At 35.2% G+C, this 23,829-nt stretch overlaps 1 protein-coding gene and 1 long non-coding RNA gene across 6 annotated transcripts in view; one reads left to right on the forward strand and one right to left on the reverse strand.

Moving 5' to 3' along the window:
• LOC106052775 (G protein-activated inward rectifier potassium channel 4-like) overlaps positions 1-12,587 on the forward strand; it is an 81,375-nt gene extending 68,788 nt beyond the window's left edge. For 3 of the 4 annotated variants that reach the window (XM_056021617.1, XM_056021620.1, XM_056021619.1), the window contains one exon: positions 8,106-8,243. Coding sequence is in view for 1 of the 4 variants with exons in the window: in XM_013208219.2 (XP_013063673.2) it covers positions 8,106-8,226 (121 nt within the window). In the remaining 3 variants the exon portion in view is untranslated. Of the gene's footprint in view, positions 1-8,105 lie in introns of all 4 variants that reach the window. The other variant, XM_013208219.2, reaches the window with a different exon arrangement.
• Positions 12,588-18,183: 5,596 nt separating this feature from the next.
• Positions 18,184-23,170, reverse strand: LOC129924778 (uncharacterized). Of its 2 annotated transcripts, XR_008776700.1 has the most exons (4): positions 22,607-23,170; positions 20,367-20,492; positions 19,948-20,016; positions 18,184-19,589 (listed from the first exon to the last, which is right to left on the reverse strand). It is a non-coding gene; the product is annotated as an uncharacterized LOC129924778 (long non-coding RNA). The 2 variants fall into 2 exon arrangements; XR_008776699.1 differs by lacking the exon at positions 22,607-23,170 and having other exon boundaries at positions 20,367-21,262.
• Positions 23,171-23,829: the final 659 nt, after the last annotated feature.

Raw genomic sequence — 23,829 nt, forward strand, 5'->3', positions numbered from 1 at the left:
TAGCGTAATTTAACCGAATCTCTTCTGTTTCATGATGATGCATTGTGGGTAGAAGTTTTGGGTGGGCCGGACGCCCCGAATATTGCCCTCCGGCTGTAGGTTCGGCACCATTGTTGTACAACTCCGTGGTGTATCCTTACAGCAAGCTGGTCTGATTGAAAAGAAATGTTGATCTTTTGGTTTGAATTGTATGACTTGGACGTAGCTGCTGTAGAAAGTCTCTAAGATCGTTATAGAAATGCTGCAGGGACTTTTTGGTCGATATATCGATTTAAGTTATCAATGTCCAAAGTGGTCTAACCCCTGCAGTGAAAACATGTTTTATATCACATCAATATTTATTTCTCTTTTATTCTACCACAGTAGTCGTTGTAGTCATTTTAAAATTTGCATTCTTTTAATAACATAAACTGACGTCAGGCAAGTGTTTCTGTTTGTTATCTACTAAATCAGATCCATCCATTTCTCTTGTCTATATTTGCTCCAGAGACAAGGTGGACTCACGTAATGGCTGGATGGCTGCCTGGTCGTGCGGTTTGCGCACTGGACTGTCATTCAGATTTATCGATGGTCCAGGGTTCAAACCCTGCCCGCTCCCATCCCCCGTCGTCCTGCGGGAGGTTTGGACTAGGAAGTAATTATCTTCAACTCTGAAGGAACATCCGAAACATGTCAAACATTTTACAAACAAACAAACAATAAACAAACAACAAACAAATCTAATGTGCTTTAAAATGTTGATGGAAACAAAAGGCTCCAGAAATCTACGGGTCCAGTTTGACTGAAGGTTTAGAATGATCCATTTTGGTCCTGTTATGGCTACTCCTCTGTTTTCCCTTATAGTTCAATGCTTGTTTCTTAGTCCGTCATGTATATCTAAGAAAAGACAAAATGATGTTCCACATTTCTTACATAGAAACTGACTGGTGGTGAGGTATGCGGTTTAAACTACCGTTTCGATATTCCCGGGTTCGAAACCTGCCCGTCGCCATACCTCGTTGCTACGAATGAATAATCTTCAATGTTAAAGTAACATTTGAGGCGTGTAAAAGGGAAATATACAAACGATAGAAAATAGTTCTCGCTAGCTTTAAAATTGCGTTCTGTGATTGTTTTGAGTTCATTTTTGTTTGCATTTGTTTTACGCACAGCCCAGTTGATCGCACCATAGAAGAGAGGGAGCTAGTTTCATGACATTCTTTCAATAAGCTCCACCCAGGTCCATAACATAAGAGGAAAACTTAGATCGGAACGAATTGTAACTGCTTTCAAAGAGCCTGCTATTCTTATTTTACCCAAGGTGTTCATCTACCTTTTCAGAACAGATCTAGTGAGGAACATCTGAATCACTTTGTTAAACGCCACCAAATGTTAATGTTATCATGCTTTGACATGGAACAATGCCATGAAATATTTATTTTGATATTTAGAACTTTTTTATGTACATCTCTTGAGCTTAAGTTTAATTTAGTTGTTGTTTTTTTTTTATTTCTTAGGAAAAGATGTCTTTGATATCTTGTTTTTAATCGGAATTTTCATATGTGGGGAATGACTATAAATAGCTTGCTAGTTGGTGTATCCGGTGTACAGAAAATATGAAGTGTTGATGAGCTATATAATGTTAGAATGTATTTAACTCTTTCTTTCCTAACTGACGAGACCAACGTTGATTCCACCAGATTGTAGTAAATAATTACGGAGAGAAAGAGTTAATCAGTTCTTTGTGCACTTTGAAGTACGACATCTAGAGCACATACTAGTTCTTTATAAACAACTCAGCAATGGTCAGCTTCAAATATCACGTCTGGACATTGTTTACACTCGAATATTTCTCGGGAAAATATTCACTTCATCTTTATTTCTCTTTATAAAACAACAACTATAAAATATGATATTTGATATGTTCAGCACCATAGGTTTCGGGTGTTTGTTTTTTTTGTGTTTAGGTTTATTTATTGAGTAATTTTTTGATGAAAGTAAATGTAACGTTATTGTAAGGCTACTATTTGGCTCCATCGTTCTAATGAGCTCTGATACATTCATCCCTGTAAGTCAGTAGAACTACAATAAACTTTTTACTTGCATAGAAGATTGATGAAAGGAAGTACCATGACTAGGTGTATGCGCCACATGAGGCTCTTCAGAATAGACACCAAGAATAGGGAGACAAAAAAGTACTGGGCAGATCCACATGAGGGGCAATCATAAAGGGGGTGTGGGTCCTTGATCCCAGGTAGTGTACACACCAGAAGTATGGAAAAGGCTGATTACGCTGCTGCGTCTGGTGGTTACCTGTGACCGTGGATAGCTATCGAGTTATCTTTCTAATTACATTTTCAAAAGGCGTAAAATGCCACAGAAACAAACAAATAGTAAAACTCATTCGGGACTCATTTTCTTACACCAAAGTTAATAGTAGATCCTGATTACAGTATTCTGTCACAACCATTTTGTGACAAAGTTGTGTAAGAAAATCAGTGCGTGTTCACATCTAGAACTAAAGCAGTCCATCTGTTATTACATGTGAGACCTAGACAGCAGTCCATCTGTTATTACATGTGAGACCTAGACAGTAGTCCATCTGTTATTACATGTGAGACCTAGACAGTAGTCCATCTGTTATTACATGTGAGACCTAGACAGTAGTCCATCTGTTATTACATGTGAGACCTAGACAGTAGTCCATCTGTTATTACATGTGAGACCTAGACAGTAGTCCATCTGTTATTACATGTGAGACCTAGACAGTAGTCCATCTGTTATTACATGTGAGACCTAGACAGTAGTCCATCTGTTATTACATGTGAGACCTAGACAGTAGTCAGTTTCTTGTTTGAAAGTTAACTTCGTTTTATTGTATTTTAGTTGCAGCCAAGACACTACGTGAATTTTTCATTTATTTAGGTGAGTGCCAATCACCGACAAGGTGCATCATGACTTGACAAACTTGATCAACTCATTGAAAAAGTTACAATGATTAAAGAAGCCAGAGTCCATTATAAGAAGCCTTATAGTTATTCTATTGTGTATTTATCATAGGGAATATATACAAGGCCTTTGTGTTAGTTTGTATGCTACGACTTAACGCTTGCAACAAAAATGTTGTCTAAGTTTTAGCTCTTTAAAGAGCCGACGTAGAGATTCACTTTCTTACATCCCTGGCTCCATTGTCATTGCAAGAACATCAAGCCCACACACACATTGACACACACATACATGGTTCTGGTTTTGGGGGGGGGGGGGTCTAAGAGTTGCAAGGAAATTGATTTCTCGACCTCAGAAACAATGACACTTATCCTTCTTGACCTTTTGTCTTCACATCTTCATGGACCACTTCCTGGTACATCAGTGTGAACTTTGCGCTGTGTACCTCCTTAACATTTGCTGATTGATTTGTTGTGTACCGGGCATTGGAGGCAGAGTTATTACAACAAGGTTTTGTTTTTTTTACTTTTTTTTTTTTGAGCTGCATTCGTTTGTACGATTACTTTATAAGGGAAATTTCTCTTTTTTTTTTTTTCATCTTTTCTGTGTCCGCTTGGACCTTAGGACACCACGTGATCTTCAGATCATTTCCTTCCGTTCGTCCCCCCTTCTAAGTACGAACCCCCCCCCTTTTTCTCCTTTTGTTTTTCCATTCTTCCATCTTCTTATCGTTTCTTTGGGCTTTGTCTTTTTTTTTTTTTTTTTTTACTGGTACTGTAACTTGTAGGAAGGTTTTTGTTCTGTAATGTGGAAATGAGTGCAAGGGGCCCTTAACCACAACAGTGTTTGGGTCGTGACATGACGGGGCTCTCTTGTCTCCCCTCCAGTACATTAAACAAAGGTATTAGGCACTTAACGGTGATCTTGTAGTGTTTCCCTATTGGCCTAACGGGGCCTGGCCGTCTTCTGTGTTTTGAACACACGTCCGTGGGAATTCCCGCGTGTATTCAGTAAAGAGGCGAATATATAAAGAGACGTTGAGGAACATTTTGCGCTCCGCCTTAAATAGAAATCATTAGCTGAACAGCTAGAATTCATTTATGACAATATTAATATGTATATATTGTTATACTTATACAATTTTCCTATACACTATATCAATACTATATCTCTAACTAGATCCATCAATACTATACCTCTAACAATGATATATATTTCTAGTTAGATCCAGTATTCTAGTGTAGACTACTTATCTTTTAATCAGATTGGGGGTTTGTATTTACTAGGCAAGGTGAAAGAATCCTTAAAACAATAAAGGGCACGGCATGGCATTAAATGTGCCAAAAATCAAATTAAATGTTTCCAAGTCTGAATCTATGTTACCAAACTAGAGTATTCTATACTCTAAGAGTACATTTAAACATGGGCGTAAATACGATTTTTTTCGGGTGGGGTGGGGGGGGTATTGTTGCAGAGGAAAATTTCTGATTGAATCAAACATTAGGTTAGTTTTTACTTTGTTATTTCTAGAGTAGATGACTTATTTTTGTGTTATCGATACAAACATAGAATGTCAATGTACAAGTTTGATGGTCAGCTATTAATGTCAATGCTAACAGCCACACATCTACTAGTAGGAATAGAATCTTCAGGGCGGCTCTTTTATATAACAAATTATTTTTAATGGGGCAAATTATCGTCTGCTATCTATCTCCAGATTTCATCTTGTGTAAAATAATCGCCACGTCGCGTCCTTAGTGTCGAGTCATCTGTTTCTGTCCTAAACAAACAATCTGGGTTCTAGAGTATCTTCTTTATAAATGCTTCCAGGTCTACCATTAACATACGGTTCATACGATTACAAGTTACATATTCTATTGTATTTTTTTCTCCTGAAGGTGAAAGTACTAATGCTTCATATAATAATTAAGTCTAATGCCAGGGTGTGTCAACAAACAAACATAAACATGACCTCCTTTTTTATATAAATGCTGACCTAGTTATGTAAGAAGAAAAAAATATTCATAAAACTAGGTCTCCAAGAACAGAGACAATATCTGTAATTAGCATCGAGTCGAGTTCACGTGCTTGCGGATAATGAGAGAAAATGTGGGTAGATAACTCTTTTTTTGCAGACGTGTAGAAGTCAGTTTGAAGGACAGCCCAGCATTCCTTCCACTTCTGCTTGTTCCTTGGGTTGATGACTTATTTTGCCACGCACACAGATTTCCTTGTTGGTATAGATCTAGATTGTATAGACTAGTCGGCACATGACCTTTCTAAACAAGCAATGGCTGCCTGGTCGTGTTGTATAGAGACCATGCGATAGAGAAGGCCTCAACACTCACTTGCAACGTCAGGACCTGTGGGCAGTTTAGACCAATAGCTCGTTGCCACGTCGTACAGACCTGTGGCGTGGAGAAAGAGCGATTGGTTTAAACTGCCCACAGGTTATGACGTTGCAGGTCAGTGTTGAGGCCTTCCATAACGAATGGTCTCGGCTGTATGCGCTCTGGACTATTGTCACGATGGCCCAACGTTCGAACCCTGCCCTCTGCCTCCCAACCTCTCGTTCTACAGGAAGTTTGGGCTTCTTTTATGATGTAATTTCGGAAACTTACTTGAACAACAAAACAACACTATCAGAGAGAGATTGCGTTATTGAATGGGACCTTGACCCGGATCACCCGCAAACAAGAATGTTACGTAATGTCTGAGGTAGAACTGACAAACTCCTTTAACTTTCTGGTGGGTCCCTGGTGGGGCTAGAACCTTTTCACTGCTTAGGACTTCCTCGCAGTCTAATATCAAAAAAATGTATCAATCAGTGAACTAATTAGTTGTAATTAATTAATTGTGTTTTTTTTTGTATTGAAAAAAGGCATTAAATGTTGCAGTATTTAAATGATAAAGATGTTGATAATAATGGCCGTAATTGTAGTGTTCTTTCCCTTCTTATAAGCTTTTTTTTTATATATTTTAAAAAAATATTTTACTTGGTTACTAATTTCATTTGCAAAATTTTAACGAAACAAATAAATAAATGGACATAATAATGCCTAGGTGGCGGACAAGCTTAAATTTGTGTCTAATAACTTATTTTCGGTCTAATAACTTAATTCGTCTAATAACTTATTTTCTGTCTAATAAGTTTTCTCTCATGTGCCTCAGCTTATTTCCTGTGTCTATCTCTTATCATTTCTTTTCCTTGCTTCTATTGACAAACTTTTAGTGTTCATTATTTCCGCTTCCTGTTGACCTCTTTTGGCTTCTAGATCTTTCTCTTCCAACGATTTTCTGTCTGTATTCTGTGTCTGTTATTGAGTTCCTCTCTTTAACTCTTTCTCTTATTCATTCCCTCCTGGCCGTCTCAGTCTGTCCGTTATCTGTCCTTCACTTCATGTCTGGGGTTAGTCCAACCCATTATCTGATTCAGTTCTAAACGTTGGATGTTGTGTCTGAGAGAGGGAAGGGCGCCCCCTTTAGGTTCATGAGAACTGGACACCTAACATTATTACGCCTCACCCTCTCTGCCACTCTCTTATTCTCGCCATACTTTCCCGCCACGGAGCTATTTTTTTCCCCCTAATTTATTTATATTTTTTTTTTTATATTCTTTGCACGCCCCTCGCGCCCTTTCCTCGTCCGCCCTCTTCTCGCCTTAACCCCCATCTTTTAGAATCGACGCGACATGGCACTAATCGATACCGCACTATCGAACGAGTTATGTAGCCCCCCTATTTGATTACTCCTGGACAAGTCGCTCTCTGATCGCCCTTCGCTGGTCGAGTTAGCCAGCTAGATTTTTTTTGTTTCTTCTGGGCTCCGTCTGAGCCAAATGAAATAATAAATTGTTCTTTGGCTTTGATTTTTTTTTTGTTGAGTGTTGCCTGTTCAACAGAGTCAGCAGACTCCACTACACATCATCTCTCGGTCCATGGGGGTACTTAGAAAACTGAACATTTCTTTCATGTTAACCATTAGGGGTTTCATCTTCTACCCAGCGAGTCGTCAGGGTGGAGGGGGGTGAGGGAAGGGCCCTTAATATAAATGTTAGCGGTGAATACTAAACTAATAACCCTTGACCTACTGGTTTGCAGTCACTGAGGACGACGTAGGGTATCCAGTGGTTAGGGCAATCACTTAAAACTTCTCAAAAGCTCTTCTTTCTTATGAATTGGTTGCCGGAATCAGCCAGGTAAACCAATGAAATAAGACTTAATTACCGGTTGTTGTTGTTGTTGTTGTTTTTGTTATTGTTTTTTGGCCCTTTAAAATTCTGCGTCCGTAATTTTTTCTGAGATCTAAATAAAGAAATATATTAATTTTTTAAAAGCATATCTTTCCCGATTTTTTTTTATGTCAGCAAGTATTGAGTCATCTATTAAATATCAGCTACTGTTGAGAAATGAAAAGTTCATAGTATCACATGACATAGCCCCTACATGAGTGTACTTGGGCTGGTAAATTTAAAATGAGGTTTACATCTATTAGAGATGTTCATCTATATCAGAAAAAAAAAAACAACTAAAAGGTTGCTTGTTGGTGTCTCCGGTGTACAGACGATAGGAAGTTTATTTAAAGTGATACAATAGTTGTTTGTTTTTTTGTCCATTTTTCACCTCTGCAGAATCAAATGTCTAAAGCTCCTCCATTTGTGACTCTTTGTTTTGGTTTATTAAACGTCCTTGACATTGTTTAGATTTCCTGAAACTTTCCTATAGTTTATAAAAAAAAATTCACGTAAATATAAAAATATTTTAATGGAACGAATCAATTTGAACCAAATCGTTTTGTTTTATATAGACTAGGGCAAAATTAGTTGTTGTTGTTTTTTTTTAATGACAAAAGTGTGAGAACAGAAATGTAGAATTCTAAAAAATCTTGGTCAAAATTCCGGGTGTGGGCAATGAGTAAAATCTATTTAGTTTCTTTACTGGCTTAACAACCAGCAATTAAACGCGATACTTATTTTCTTGTTTCCAAGGTGCCTTGTTTCAGTAGTGGCTGTAGATCTTTAGAGAACTCTATAGATTTAAGCGTTTGATGAGAACATATTTTTAGCTATTTATGTTCTTTTTCCGTGATCATTGAATTAAAAGAATGTCCTAATTGAAATGGACATTTCTGGAACATATCATTGTCTAGTTCGCTCATGTAATGTTTTTCTTCTGTTACAGATCTATGGATTCCGATGCCTTTGAAGAAGAGACGACCTTCTGTAACAAGTCTTCTATCACAAGTCCAGTCAATGTAGGGCCGCAGTGGAGAAATTTCTTCAAAGTAGAAGAATTCGACTAAAGAACTGGAAACTCTTCAGGGTGCAGAGCAAGCCTTCCAGCCGATGGTCACGCAGTCCGTGAACGACTCTGAAAATCAAATTAACACTTCCATCGCGTTACACTGAAGAGTGTTCGTTCAAGTCAGACGCAGCTCTGCCCATTCATAATTGCATCGAGTTCAACGATGCGTTCATAAACCCGTTGCAGAGGCAATCTTTTCAAAGAACAAAAAAAAAGCGAGGGCAACGAATGACTTGGTGTGAAGAAGTGCTGCCCCCTAACTTGAACGTTTGCTGGCCTGGCATTCACGCCTGATCACTTCGAATCATCATAGAGCAGGCGATGATCTGGAAGGGAAGACAACCGCTTCAACTATTCGAAATAATGATTCGTAGTCTATCAACCAGCTGTAGCCAACCCTATCATCTAGCTGTAGCCAATAATATCAGCGAATTATTTCTTTTCAAATATATGATTGGTCCTTTTTTTGAGATGCGTAAGGCCGCTGCAAGAAACTTTGTTTGACTTGTGTCCATTCGGAGGGGTATAAGACACAAGACCATTTTAGATTGAGTGTCCGGGTCTCTGACCAGTTCTTTAAAGGTTTCTACCAAGGACACTTTTTCGGTGATACATATTGAATTTTTTTTTCTCACGATTCCCGAACAACAAATCAAAAACCGCTGTTCTAGACTCAGTGTCTGCTACATGTTCTCAAGCCGGTACACTCTTTCCCTGGGAGGAATTACATTGACTGTAATGACCGAGCGTTGTTAAGCATTGACATAATGGAATCATCATCTCTATATAACAAGGATGGACATATTGGCTACTTGGTCAGTTCAGCACGATACTTGGTTCTGGTTGGAGAAAAAGACCACGCTGTAGCCACTGCGGTCCATCTTCTCACTGGCGTCACTTAACGCTAGCCTCCTTCACCTGGTAATAGAAACAGTTTCGCCTGGCTTAGACCAGACCAGAGGCTAGACTTGTCAGAACGCATGCTAATTAGAGGAAGTGTATACACGACGGGAGCTTAGCCCCACTGACCCGTGACTACCTTTGAAAACAATTCCTCAGTGCAATGTAGCTGGAGAAACACAATTATACAAAACTTCTGAAGGACTAATGAGATTTCATCGTTAAAACGTGATTAGAATGATCAACTCTGGGAATAAGACATTAGACAACTAATGGGACATTTCATATGCATCTAGTACAATGAGTTGTTCTTATCACTTGTGTATTAGCTGCTTTGGGAATATGTGCGTGTTTGTTTGTTTTGGATGAAGTCTTTTTGGAGTTATGGTTAGTTGACACAGCACGGTACATATGCAAGCACGTTTGCAACTGAAGAGCACACGTCATTTGTTATATAGTGTCGAGTGCTAACGAATTGAGGGGGGAGGGTCTGGCTGAGCTTGACGAAGACAGAGTGGAGATATAAATGGACAGCAAGCGAAGGAGAGAGAGAGAGGACAAGATAATAAAAAAAAAGCTTATATTAAGCGTACTTGTATCAATTAGTTTGGTCAGTAGTGTAATTATATTTGTAATAGATCTAGACTAACAATTAAAAGCCTTTATAAAAAATTATCAAAAAAAAAAAAAAAGGGGGGGGGGACGACCAAAATTTGAGCTTTTGGCTGAAGCCTTCTCAAGCCAACACGGTAACCACTCTGCTGGTGGTGAGTTTATGAACATGGAAGATTGTATAGTTATCTATTGTTTGTATAGTCTTTACCTATTTTTTTTAGGTTTCAGACGACGACCTATAAAGGCGACTAATTTATTACCAATAGTTAGTCATTAGTTAACTAATTTGGTTAATTTTTTTTAATTGATTCCTATACGGCCTACTTATAACACAAGGTAAAAGTCATAATTGTGCAAAATTTCAGCTTGATCCAAGATTATGTGTGAAAGAAATAAATGTGTACAAACTTTTTACCTGACAGAGTGAGTTGATATAAGCGTTGTCAAAAGAAACTACGCCGAGTATGCCAGAAAACGTGTGATTCTAGTCTTGTGTTCATCTATTTTTATATATGTATATTATTTTTGTTTGTAAAAACTTATGCATAAATTATAGTCCCAAGCACACCGCCATGCATATATTGACGCCATAAACCTACTGTATTATGTCAGGAATATAAAGTAGATGCTCTTAAAGTTGTCCCAACAACCTAGTGCCAGAAATAGCAATGTTAAGATTGGACCACAGAAACTATCAATTCCAGACACATCAAATCGTGTATGCTCATGAATAATATTGTATGATTTTTACTTATACATTATGTACTACTAATAGAAATGCAAGTAACATGATGTCATTGTTCTATTAATAGCAAGAATTACATCGTCTGGATGGAAGTCACAAAGGAGAATCCTACAATACATGTAACCATGCCAGCCCTAACACATGGATTCACTTTATCCGCGGTGTACATACTGGCGATACCTTCCCAGCATCCCATGGCATTCAAAGCTATCCATGGCATCCAGTCACGTGACGGCGCAAGATGTGCACTTGTCTCTCGCGCACACAAAAAAACAAATGATGCGGCCTACTTGTAAACAATCTACATACACGACACAGATTGCAAGGAGAGCACACTGTAGTGTCTGTCGTCATGACAACAAGATAACACACCGTTAGCCATGACAAGTACTTAGATCTAGTATCCAAATATGTGTCCAAATATGAAGAAGTTTAGTTATCCTACAAAGTCTCTATACCATCCTTAAATCAACGTATGTTGTACTTTATGAAACATTGAACAAGACCTGGTCTGGTATGTGGTACTGTATGAAACATTGAACAAGACCTGGTCTGGTATGTGGTACTATATGAAACATTGAACAAGACCTGGTCTTGGCTGATTTGTGTTAGTCTTTTTTTTTTGCTTCTTGTTTTTTTTTTACCCTTTACTGATGGTTATTAAGCAAGATCTCCCTAATCTGACGTAAGACATGCAACCACCAATGTTACGGTACAGAGCGAAACCAGTGGTTAGCTCTCTAGCCTGAATTTTGTTCGTATGCGCTAACACTATAAATATATCCCAGCCTCGGTCTGAAAAAACTTGCAAGCTTCAATCTGATAGGTAAAATACCATATAAGGATATCGCGATAATTTCTGAAAATTTACATTTTCTTATTGTTCAAGGCGTTTCCATGGGTTTTAGTTGATACCAGTCTCTTGCTAGTTTGGTTACCACATTATGCGCCTTTTCAACACTAAGCTGTATAACAACTATTGAAGTTAGTTATGTTCCATTTTAATCGTAAGAAGTTCTGTTACATATAAGTCTGCATCGAATGACAACGCTCATATCAAAACATTGATAGCATACAAAAAGAAAGTGTTTCAATGTCCACTATTAAAAAGTCGCGAGTGCTCTAGTCAAAACTGTGCTGACTTCAAACTACGAAACAAGCGATGACAGTAGATGGCGAAGAGTTGAATAACATATTTTTAGCATTCTCTGCATTCGCCGAAGAATATCTGTGAGAGGTTGCTGGATTTTCTGCTTTCGCGGAGTAATGGGTAGATGACAACAGGTTACTAGTCCACTTTTTTATGCGGAGGGATATTTGAGAGGCTGCTAGTCCACGTGGATTACTCGAAGGGATATCTCTGAGATGTTGCCAGTAAGTTGTTCGAAGGGGTAACCTCTGAGATGTTGCCAGTAAGTTGCTCGAAGTAAATATGGACTTTAAATCAAGTCCGTAATGAATGAACAAACTCGAGCCGCTGGGTCAGGTAACCACTTCCACCAGTATGTTTACATATAGATATGTATTGTGACTTCAGAATATTCAACTTAAACAAGCACACGTCAGATGTCAAAGAAACCATCAACTGAACAGGTTTGAACTTTAAATGACCAGGACTTCAGTGCTCTAATTTTAATTGAGTCTCTACATTAGATTGTGATTTGAAACACGGGCCATGTTCGTTTCTTTGCACCTGTATATAACATCTGATTGATACATTTGGTTTAGAATGAACACCATCACTATTTCATACCTAGACCTGTATTTGTTACATCAGTTATCATGTGTGATAATGTATTCTCTACATGTATTGTTTTAACACCGTCAGGTCTCATTTGTTGCGTTCTACTCTGACTTGTTCCTTTCTTCTACTCATATTATGTATGTAAAAAAAAAACTATTATGACCATTTCATAACATGTACTATTGTTGTATTTTGTAATGTTGATTACATCTTTCATTACATGTGTTAATTACACCATTCATTGCGTGTGATTTTTTTTACACATGTTTATTACATCCAATATTGTTTACATCAGCCTCATGTATACAAGTTTTATCTATTTCATTTAAAACACAAATTAAAGACAATAACTGTTCATTGGTTTTTCTTTCTATTTCTATTCAGTGTCACACTTGTCAGAATGTCAAACATTAGAATCACTCGTCAGAGGGACTTGCTATGGAAATTATCTAAAGATGGCTAATAATTTATTTGCTTTGATCCCTATTTGTTTCGTCGCATCGAAAAAGTCTTACCTTCGCGTTTCTAGTTTTTATATTTATATTTCCAGGAATGTATTTATTAGATTTTGTGCTCTGTTATAATAGGGCCTAGTATATAGATCTAGATCTAAAGTTTTATGACCTTCTTTACGTTGCTTTAAACCCTTTTATAATCTCCCTAGGTCTACTATATAGATCTGTTAACGCCACTGTGTGCTATATGGCCTAATTTATAATATGGTCATCTTATCGTATATAATACAGACGTTACTTCAAAAAAAGAAGATGATTACGTTCTACGCGTCATGCATTTAGTCATGCATATTAACCAATGACTTAAATTCTGCCAAGTCACTGGTTTTCCTGGCTAGCTCAGGCAACCCATTCCATGCTCTAAAAGCACTAGGGAATGGGTCTACTTTATAATGCTATAAACTGATCCTTGTCATCAGTATTGTCTTGAAAACAAATAACATTATAGCAATAAATCCTGGAAATGTATAAAGCATAGACTTATATATTATACTAGACTGGAAACCGGAAACAAATTCTTATCCGCGACTGATTGATTCACAGACCTATATATATATAGATTTTTATGTACGTAAACTCTTTTTTCAAGCTCTAAGGAAAGTCGCCCCAATCAATCTTTTCTGTCTTAGAAAAGTAATGATATTTAGTTTTCAAAGTTTAGAAATAATGCAAAATCATTTCTCGGATTTTCTTTAGAATGGGATATTAATCACAGAACTAGATATTCACGCAAATATATGAAACAAAGCCATTTCCTGTTTGTTTCCATTGAGATAATTTTTCAAAAATCCTAGATTGAAATAATTCATGTCTGTTGATTTTAATCATCTTATGTACATTTAATTAGATTGATTACCTAGATCTTTCTAGATTATGTATCTAAAAATTGCAAAATAATAATTATGAGACGAGAGTACTCTTATTTTTGATGTTTAATTACTAGATCTAGATCTAAAAATTAAATTATATGTTACATAGGTTAGGGTTGAAAAAAAACAAAAAAACTTTACTTCTTATAACTACTTTACAATACAACGCCTTGTTTCAACTTTTTAAAAATTTTCACGACATTTTTTGTAGTGTTAAAAAATCAAAAACCAACAAAAAATCTGAGAGAAGAAGCAGGCCTATCTACAACTGACCTAACCCACCCATGCCACGTATGCGGCCGTCTTTTTAAAGCAAGGATTGGACTTTACAGTCATCTTCGTGTTCATAGGAAAAGAGAAATGTGCTCATCTTCGACCACGAAGGTTGAGCTATAGTCATAGACGTAAATAAATATAGACTGGCCATGGAACTATACTAATGGAACACCAGCTTCGAGTTTTTTACAAAGCCTAAGAGAGTCGAAGTGCCGTCGCGCATCATTTTTGCGCATGGTGCAATGTGGAGAAATCCATGATGATGCCAAAGAAGAGATTTACTCCGTCAGTCCCTTGCAATGGGTGTAAAACTTTCGTACGCTCTATTTGATTAGATGTGTAAAAACTTCATCCATTTTCTGACTATCTGATATAATAGATACAATTTTCCCGAATAAGAGATCGTCACAAAAGTTATTTTTTTCGACCACCCTATAAAATGCCACATTTTTTCAAAAAAATAGAATCTAAATTCCGAAAATACAATCTTTCAGTGTTTCTGTGTTTGGTTTATTTACACTAAATCTGGATGAAGACCTGTCTACCGTTCCGCTAAATGCGTATTTGTTACGATATACTAAATTGCACGAAATAAAAATAGGAGGCCTAATAGGCCTACAGTTTTGACACTCCAAGCTACGCATTCCTAATCGTTTATTATTATTATTATTATTATCGAAAGGACTAGGCTATAGGCATACACGTCTCGTGGGAAACAAAGAAAAAGTTCATCTAGGTAATATTGTAGCCTAAATAAAATGACAAAAAAAAAAAAAAACAACTATAGCCTAATCTAAATTGAAATAGATCTAGAGCTAGATTTTCTTGGACGAATGATACAAAATAAGTATAAATAATAAGTCATAGTCATATAAATCTGATAGATCTAAAACAAATACTGATAGTCATTCATTAATTAATTATTAGAATTACTTGACTACCAACTGGGTATTTTTATTGCCAAAATACAATGTATTTTATGTGCATTTATTAAAAACAACAACCAAAAATTAAGCGTTCGACGCAACTAGATCTAATATTAATAATATAGATTCTAGATTTAGATCCAGAAAGCTACTTCTCTAATTCAGTTTTCTAGTTTAATTCTAGTTAGATCTATATAGATGTCTAGACCAGTAGATCTAAATCTAGCCAGGGTTTTTGTCATGGAATAGATCTATAAACCTGCAGCCGCCTACTGATCACGATATGATTATGACAGATATCTATTACTATTGATGAGATACTCTCTCTACTTCTATATAATATCTAGATCTAGTAGATCACAGTAATGAGTAAAACTCGATGTGTACTTCCGACTTTAGCTCAACAAGTCTACTCCAAAGTATACTAGTAAAGTCACAAAGTGGAAAGGATCATTATATATTCAAATAAAAAATTTATAGGCCTAAATGAATCGAATAATCAGTCACTAATTTGACTAATCTAAATTGTTATTTTTTTAATGGCAAGTGTTATTGATGACTTCACTTCTGACTTGTACACGTAACACGAGTTGCAGAGATTCTAGCTTTTATTTTGATGACATGTTACGATATATCAATGATATTTAGATAAACGCAAGTACCTAGAGGAACAGAGAGAAGGACCATTTAATATAAGGCAAAGAAGTAAGATGTTTATAATCCATCAAACTCACAGAGGACATGTGTCATTTGTGATGGCATTTCATGCATTTACAGAAGCTACAAACTATGCTACAAAAATGATAGGCTTGTCTTTGATTCCTAAGACTTATGAGGAATGCTATGTTTCCAGAGGCTACTCAGCCCCAGCTGTGACCTACATATTATGCCACACTGAGCACAGGCATAATCATTGTCCACCTGTGGTAGAATCAGTTTTTTTTTTTTTTTACCGTCTACCCTCGGCAATTAATTTTCATTGGTGTATACCACACCTTTGTAAGTAACCTCCAGCTGTCTCGTTCTGAAGCTGTATGCAACCAGGTGCTTTCTTATTCTATGTCAGTTAAAGTAAGTTGGCGCCTAAGCTTGTCTTTAAAGCATTTCTGTGGTACCTCTTTACGTGCATATGACATGTTAGGCAAATGGTTTAGCCTATCGGAATGCCATTTCGGAAAGTATAGGTGTTTAAAATGAAACTCCAAATATCTGGACTTCCAGTTACCAAGAAAATAAGCTTAGGATTCAAAGAGACGACACTGGCACTTCAGCTAAGACGATCAGTGAAATTAATAGCAACTTTAATTGCAGTCCACCAAACAAGATAAAAAAAAACAACAAGTGTGGCTTCAATAGCATTGATGATATTTAGTTTACTTTTATCTCATTTACTAGTATTACTATTTCATTGACTAAGGTTTTTTATTGTCAAATAGGCATAAGTACATGTACTAGTTCCTGCAATTTGATGAAAAATAATAATTAAATTGTGTATAGTCTATATACAAATGTTTATAAGAGATCACAGCTTAGCTTCATTTACTTAATATTTTAAAACTATGATTTTGTGTTCTGACTCTACTCTAAATAAATTATATTTTATTTTAAGAATGCAAAGTTGGAAATTCTGTTCTGATGAAAAAAAATTATTAAACTAAAGTAAATGTTTATGTTTCTTTTTAAATTATTTATTCATTAAAAATTAATTGCTCATTAACATTTACTTGAAGTAAAGATCAAAAACACAAATTCAATACATGATCAGCTCTCAATTCACGCAGATCACAGCCCATCACTTAAATGTATTTACTGTCAATTCTACAGATTATTCATTTCAAAATGTTGCTTTAAATTGTTATATGACACAATCAAAGTACTGGCACGTCACATTGATGTAGGCCTAAAGCAGCTGAAATAATGACAAATTTTCATTCACTAACTTGTACTGTCATTTATTATCAGACGTGTTAAAACTAATATATATATTTATGACTCTACAATGCACGCTGTCATTAGGTGTGAGACTGCGCACCATGAGACACAGGACAGAGACATGAAATAAGAGAAGAAGTCAAGATGGCCGATGATTAGAGATGAAAACGACGCTTGTGCTGTGATTAGTGTAATTCTAGATCTAGTTCCCTATTTGGTTATTAAACATTCTATTTTGTTATTTTATAATCCTTTCGTTGAGGTTATTTGGCTAAGTTATAGCAATTGGTGTCAGAAGTGGGATCCTCAACGAAAGGGGAGAAGATGGTCTAGATCTATGTATGGGACATCGAACGAGTCCATTTTCGGGTAAATCAACATAAGTTTTGTTTTTAGTTGATCAACGTTTTAATACTAGATGGCGTCTAAGAAAACACTTAGTCAACTGTCATTACAGGAACTTAGGCAGGAACTCAGAGGTAGAGAGCTGAAGGTGAGCGGCAACAAGGAGGCATCAATAAAACTCGCACTACACCACTACACCCGCAGTCAGATGGAATGGTAGAGCGGTTCAATCGTACCTTAGAACAATACTTGTCGAAGGTCACCGATGATCGACAGGACAACTGGGATGCATACATTCCAGTGTTCCTGATGTCCTACAGGAGTTCCATCCATTGCTCTACTACATATACCCCTGCAAAGATGTTGTTCGGCCGGGAACTTCGTTTACCAAGTGATCTGCTATTTGGACTTCCGAGAGACACACCAGTCCTTGCTACTGAGTATGTCAACGATCTTAGACGGCGTCTGGAGGAAACCCATTCTCTGGCTCGTGGGACAATGAAGAATAACTGCGATCTAATGAAGACTAGATACGATAGACGTGCAAATACCTCGGGGTTTCAGGAAAACGATCTGGTATGGCTATATAACCCCCAGAGAAGAAAAGGTAGATCCCCAAAACTCCAAAGAGACTGGGAAGGTCCCTTTCGTGTCGTTAAAAGGATCAACGATGTGGTCTACCGAATTCAGAAGACTCCACGGTCTAGCTTCAAGGTTGTTCACGTGGATCGGCTTCATCGTTATCATGGCGGGGCAAACTTTGTTCGAGACGAACAGTTTTAAGGAGGGGGCAGTGTTATGACTCTACAATGCACGCTGTCATTAGGTGTGAGACTGCGCACCATGAGACACAGGACAGAGACATGAAATAAGAGAAGAAGTCAAGATGGCCAATGATTAGAGATGAAAACGACGCTTGTGCTGTGATTAGTGTAATTCTAGATCTAGTTCCCTATTTGGTTATTAAACATTCTATTTTGTTATTTTATAATCCTTTCGTTGAGGTTATTTGGCTAAGTTATAGCAATATATATATAATTGATTAAGCAGGAGCATCAACAAATCTTGAACAATAATTGTCTCAGAAAAACTTTATTCTTATCCAAACAATATACATTTACAATGTATTTAAACAAGTTAATTTATACAAATCTGTATGGCCTAAAGATTATAGTGTATTTTGAGCATTGTGTGAATACCAAGTTACATTATTACATGAAAATAGTGTACTCATTTTTTAAAAATATTCTGGGTAATAAAAATTAACAACTAATATGATACAATAAAATTGAAGCATTAGTCAAATAAAAAAAAAATTTCACTCAAGATCTATGTGAACTCTATGCTTGAAAAAAATCATTTTGAAATTAATTTAAAAAAAAAATAATTATGGTTCTTTAGTCAATGGAATGATAGCAGCAATTATTTAACAATTTCATGATTATCCATTAATCTCAATATACTTATAACTGAAACTTAGTTCACAAGGTTTAGATACAACCATTTGAAATAATGATTATAATTTTTTTCTTAATTTGCTTAATTCAAATCTAATATAAACAAGATTTCCTCTGTCAAGAAACTTATGATGGAACAACATGCATGTTCTTCTCAGTAAGTTTTGCAAAGGGAATTAAGAATATATGATGTTGCTTTTTTTTGCCAACATTTTAAACCTTCGCACCAGGTTTTAGTTTTAAGGAGAATGCACCATATTTTATATGTTTACTTTTGATAGATTCTTATTTTAATTTTTAAAAAGCAAAATTTCCCTTACATATCATGCAATCTATGGGGCAGATGATATAAAGTTTATCAGTTTCTGTGCCCCATGGTTAGTGAGGGTGTCATGTACCCAGCACAACAACCAACCACCTTTTGAAAAAAAATCCCATTTCAGACCTCACAATCTATAGGGCAGATGATGTTAAGGTCATTTGATTCTTTGGCCAGTGCATCATGTGGCCAGCACAACAACCAACCATCTTTACTTTCCAAAACGAAAGTCAGCTACCCATTAGAGTTAGGTGGACTCAGGGGCACCCAAAAATCTAAAAAAAATTAAATCTGAGTCTTCACAGAGATTCAAACCCATGACTCCCCAAACTGCCTTTACTTATTCCTTACTATTGCCATGTATCCTTAGCCTTTTGAATTCTGAAATTGAAAATCCCAGTCTTAATCGAACCCAGGAACCCTCAGTTCAGAAGCCAAGTGCTTTACCACTCATTCACTGCACTCCCTATTGTTTTAATGGGGCTCAGATTAATAGTTTTCAAGTACAATATCAAACAGATTTAAAAAATACTAAATCCAAACCTGTTGGCTGAATGACAGGATATACATAAATATGTATAGAGCTTACATCATAATATATATATCTTAAATTAAAATCGGTCCAAGGCTTTTATTTTGCAACATGATGGGATTTTCCTTTCTGGTGGTGTTATGCAGGAGTCCAAGAATCTCATCTTTTCTCATAACAGAAAGTTATCTAGTTATAAAAATAAATAAAAGGATTTAAAAAAAATAAATATTTGTGACGTATGTGTTGACCATGCTAAACGTATATATGTTATTAAGTATAATTATATAATTTTGCCATTCTAAAAATAGTCTGTACCTAAAAGGAGCTACTGTGTTAATGTGTAGACATGGCCCTGACCTCAATAGTTATGAATTATTACTAAAGGTGAAGGAAGATATTCAGTTAATTTGATGAACATTGCACTCATCTAAAAGCAACTATAACATATATTATGATTTACATTTTCATGGAAAACTAGTTTTTCAAAAATACAAGTACTTCAGCTTATGAGAAAAGTGCATAGGGAAAAATTGCAGTACCTTACCTTTAAGAGGTGCAACCAATCATTGACTTGTCAGGAATGCATGCCTTTTTCTTGCATTTCCAAACATAACTGTAATTATACAATTAGGCATAATGGCTAATTTCTTTTGAAAACATTAAAATTAAAAAATAATATTATTAAATTGAATACATTGTTGTATCAAACATACAAATTATCAGACATAATTTTGCCTAATTTCATCTAACAGTTTATTGTAAAGGAATGGCCTGCACAACAGCCAAGTATATTAGGCATTCATGAAAGATGAATTTGCTTAAGAGTAAGAGTGTTATAAAAAAAAAACTAGAGAAAAATGTTAAATTCCATCCCCCATATTTGGATGTTGCTTGACCATGAAAATCACACTTCATAAAACATCTTTTAGATAACTAAACTAAAAATTGTATAGTAGTACTTACAATAAATATTGAATGGATGCCAATATTATTAATGTCTGCCCAGAGAGTAGAAATAGTATAAGTATGATCCTTGAGCCATTCTGGTACATCATCAGAACTGGTTGGCATGGTTCTACTTGTTAATAACTGAAACATTACAAACATTTTTTAAAATTTATAATTTATCACAGACTAGAATAGAAATGTTGCCAGGAAAAATACCAATGGTTACAATGCACCTGATGATACTTTTGTAGCCTTAAAATGCACCAAAACTTCATTCATTAAATCTGATAAGAAACATATATATGTATCACACAAGTCCAAGTTGATCAGAGTGTCATAGCAAATAATTAACTAGATATGTGAGTTTTATATTAAAGTGCTGAATTTCAGGGGATAGATCCAACTTGACACCACATCATTTATTTTTTCATGAACTCATGGGTCTGGGCATGGCATGGAATGGGAACTATTATTTAATTTATGGGGTGCAGGCGAGGCATGGATTATAAATTGTCTTGTATAGATTAGATTGGGTAAAACTTCCCATTGAAGGTAACTTTTACTGATAGATCTGGATCAATTATAAATTTATGGGATCTAGGCCTGCATAAATTTTATCTTTAATTTATATATTTTATGTACATAAATAACTAGTCTAGAATCTATAATTATATCTTAATAATAATTTTTGTAGATGTCATATAATATCTAAAATATTAAGTATAGATCAGTAGATTTAGAATTTTAGCTAGTAAATATTTTTATAATCCAAATCTAAACTGGATCTATATATTGTATATCTATCTAGAATTTAGATCAGTAGATTTAGTATTTTAGCTAGTAAAATACTTTTATATATTCTAAATCTAAACTGGATCTAGATCTAATTATTCTAGAAGCTTAGATCTAGAAGACTAGTTGTCAAGATTTGACTACAGTGACTATAGCAAATGCACTAGCTAAGTAGGCCTACTAGATAGATCAAGAGACAGAGTACTAATAGTAATAGACTCGGCTTGCCTTGTTGGGCCTCTCAAATCAGCTACAGACTTTAGAGACAATTTAGGAAGGTGAATTTCGATCCAATTCCAAGATCTACAAACTACAAGTTAGAGTCTAGCTAGAGATGCTAGATCTAGTCTAGAAGGGTGATCAATTAAAAATAAAATCAATCATTTCTAAAGTTTGTAAAATTATATTTTATAGATCTAATCTATCTATTTATAATATAGAAATCTATGTCTACTATTTTAATATTTAAAATGATATGGCTGATGATATTAATTATTTTAATTGAGACATTGACATACAAAGAAACAAAATAACTAGATCTTATACTAGATCTAACTCATAGACTCTACTTATACTTTATATTTATTGCATTAAACCTTCGAGTTTACGTTCCACTATCTTGACTTTACTACATTGACTAAAAAGGGCACTATCACGCCAATCACGGTGACTATGATTATTTATAGATCTAGAATACTAGTCTAGATTATTATCTATGATGATGATGATAATCAACTGGTAGAGCTATAATCAGTATAAACTATAATATAATCACTGCATTCGTTTCATTCACTGTCTGTATCAATAATCGTGTGATGTGAAAGTGAAGTCTAGATTTAGATCTAGATTAGATAGAATTGATAGATTATAAATCTACTTTCTACTATTAAAAAGTATTATTATTATAGATCTACATCTACTAATATTAGTTAAAAAGTACAGGTACTAGATCTAGATCTACAGGCAATACACTAGCGACTATACTATACAATACACTACACCTATAGACTAAGTCACTTATAAGATCTAGAGTATTCTAGAGTTCTAGACGTAGACTAGATCTATAAACATTCATATTTATCTCATGTATGGTCTAGATCTAGAGAAAATAGAGTGGAAATCATGACTTTATTGGATCTATTGAGTTATTTTTTTTTAAATATCTTTAAATAGATCTAGAACCATGTCCATAGTCTGTCTGGGTGTTGTAGATCTTGATAATTCTAGATATAAGAGATCTTGATCTATAGATAAGTTCGGTTTTTAAAAAATGCGCATTCGAAATTTAAAATACCCAGATTTAAGTATTAATATACCCATATTGGTAGGACCGCGTTAATCATTTATTAGATCTATTAAAGCATATCTATATAAAAGATATTATTATTTAAAAAATATATTATTATATAAAAGATATAGTTGTGAATATTTACTAAAAAAAAAAAAAATAATGAATTTTTTACTTTTGCCAATTAACACTCTGGCTGGCAAAAAGGATGACTCCTCAATACTGTGAAAAGACGATAACTGCATGAGTTGGTTTGGAATTGTATTTTGTAAGACTAACTTAAAAAAAAAATCCTTCAAGAGAATAAACGAAAAAAGGTTTGTCAGAAGAAAAGCTGGCTGGACTACGCAAATAATGGACCAGCCTCTCTCTCTTGATATCTTGTTAAGAACATTGGTGACCGGGAAAAGTGGAGGATTTGGTTACGCGGGACAGATGATAATGATTTCATGTACATAAAAAAAATCCAGATTTTGTGTAAAATACCCAAATATGAAAGTACTGAAAACAGCTATTTTAATGGGGTGGCCTTAAAAAAATAACTTTTGTGACGATCCCTTATTCAGGAAAATTTTATAAATCACAAAACATTGTGAGAAAATGGATGAAATTTTTAGAGATCTAATAAAATAAAGCGTAGGAAAGTTTTACTCTCATTGAAGGTCAGTCCAAGTGACTGGAGGAGTAAATTTCTTCTTTTGCATCCTCCTGAATTTCTCCATATTGCACCATGCGCGAAAAAAAATGTGCGACGGCACTCCCCTAGTAAAAACTAGGAGCTGTTGTTCCGAATTATGAACAGTTGCATGATCTTCATTGTTAGAGATTAAACAAAACTACACTGCCTCCTTATTTACAATATATATATAGGTGTGTATCAAAGTTAAAAAAGCACTTTTATACTGCTCATAAATGCTGTATAATAAAGTACACAAAATTGCAAGTCACAAATTTTCGTTTCATAAAACTCTTTAATTGGCCAGTCTTTATTTATTTATGTCTATGGAAAAATTGCATGATCTTCATTCTTAGAGATTAAACAAAACTACGCTGCCTCCTTATTTACAATATATAGGTGTGTGGCTGAAAAAGATATGAATACTTCACTTTTATACTGCTCAAAAATGCTGTATAATAAATTACACAAAATTGCAAGTCACAAATTTTTTCATAAAACTCTTTAATCGGCCAGTCTATATTTATGCATGTCTATGGCTATAGTATAGTATAGTAGTAGGCCTTTATATAAGTCTATGGTATAAAGTTTGAACCGTTTCACTTATGTTGGTAGAAGTTTTTAATGTTTAGCTCTGCATGTGAACAACGAGATTCCTAAATTAAACATTCACAGAGCCTTTGGTCAGAACAGAAAATAAATGATGCCTGCATTTTAAACAA

Source organism: Biomphalaria glabrata, chromosome 2, assembly GCF_947242115.1.
Source record: "Biomphalaria glabrata chromosome 2, xgBioGlab47.1, whole genome shotgun sequence".
Taxonomy (NCBI): domain Eukaryota; kingdom Metazoa; phylum Mollusca; class Gastropoda; family Planorbidae; genus Biomphalaria; species Biomphalaria glabrata.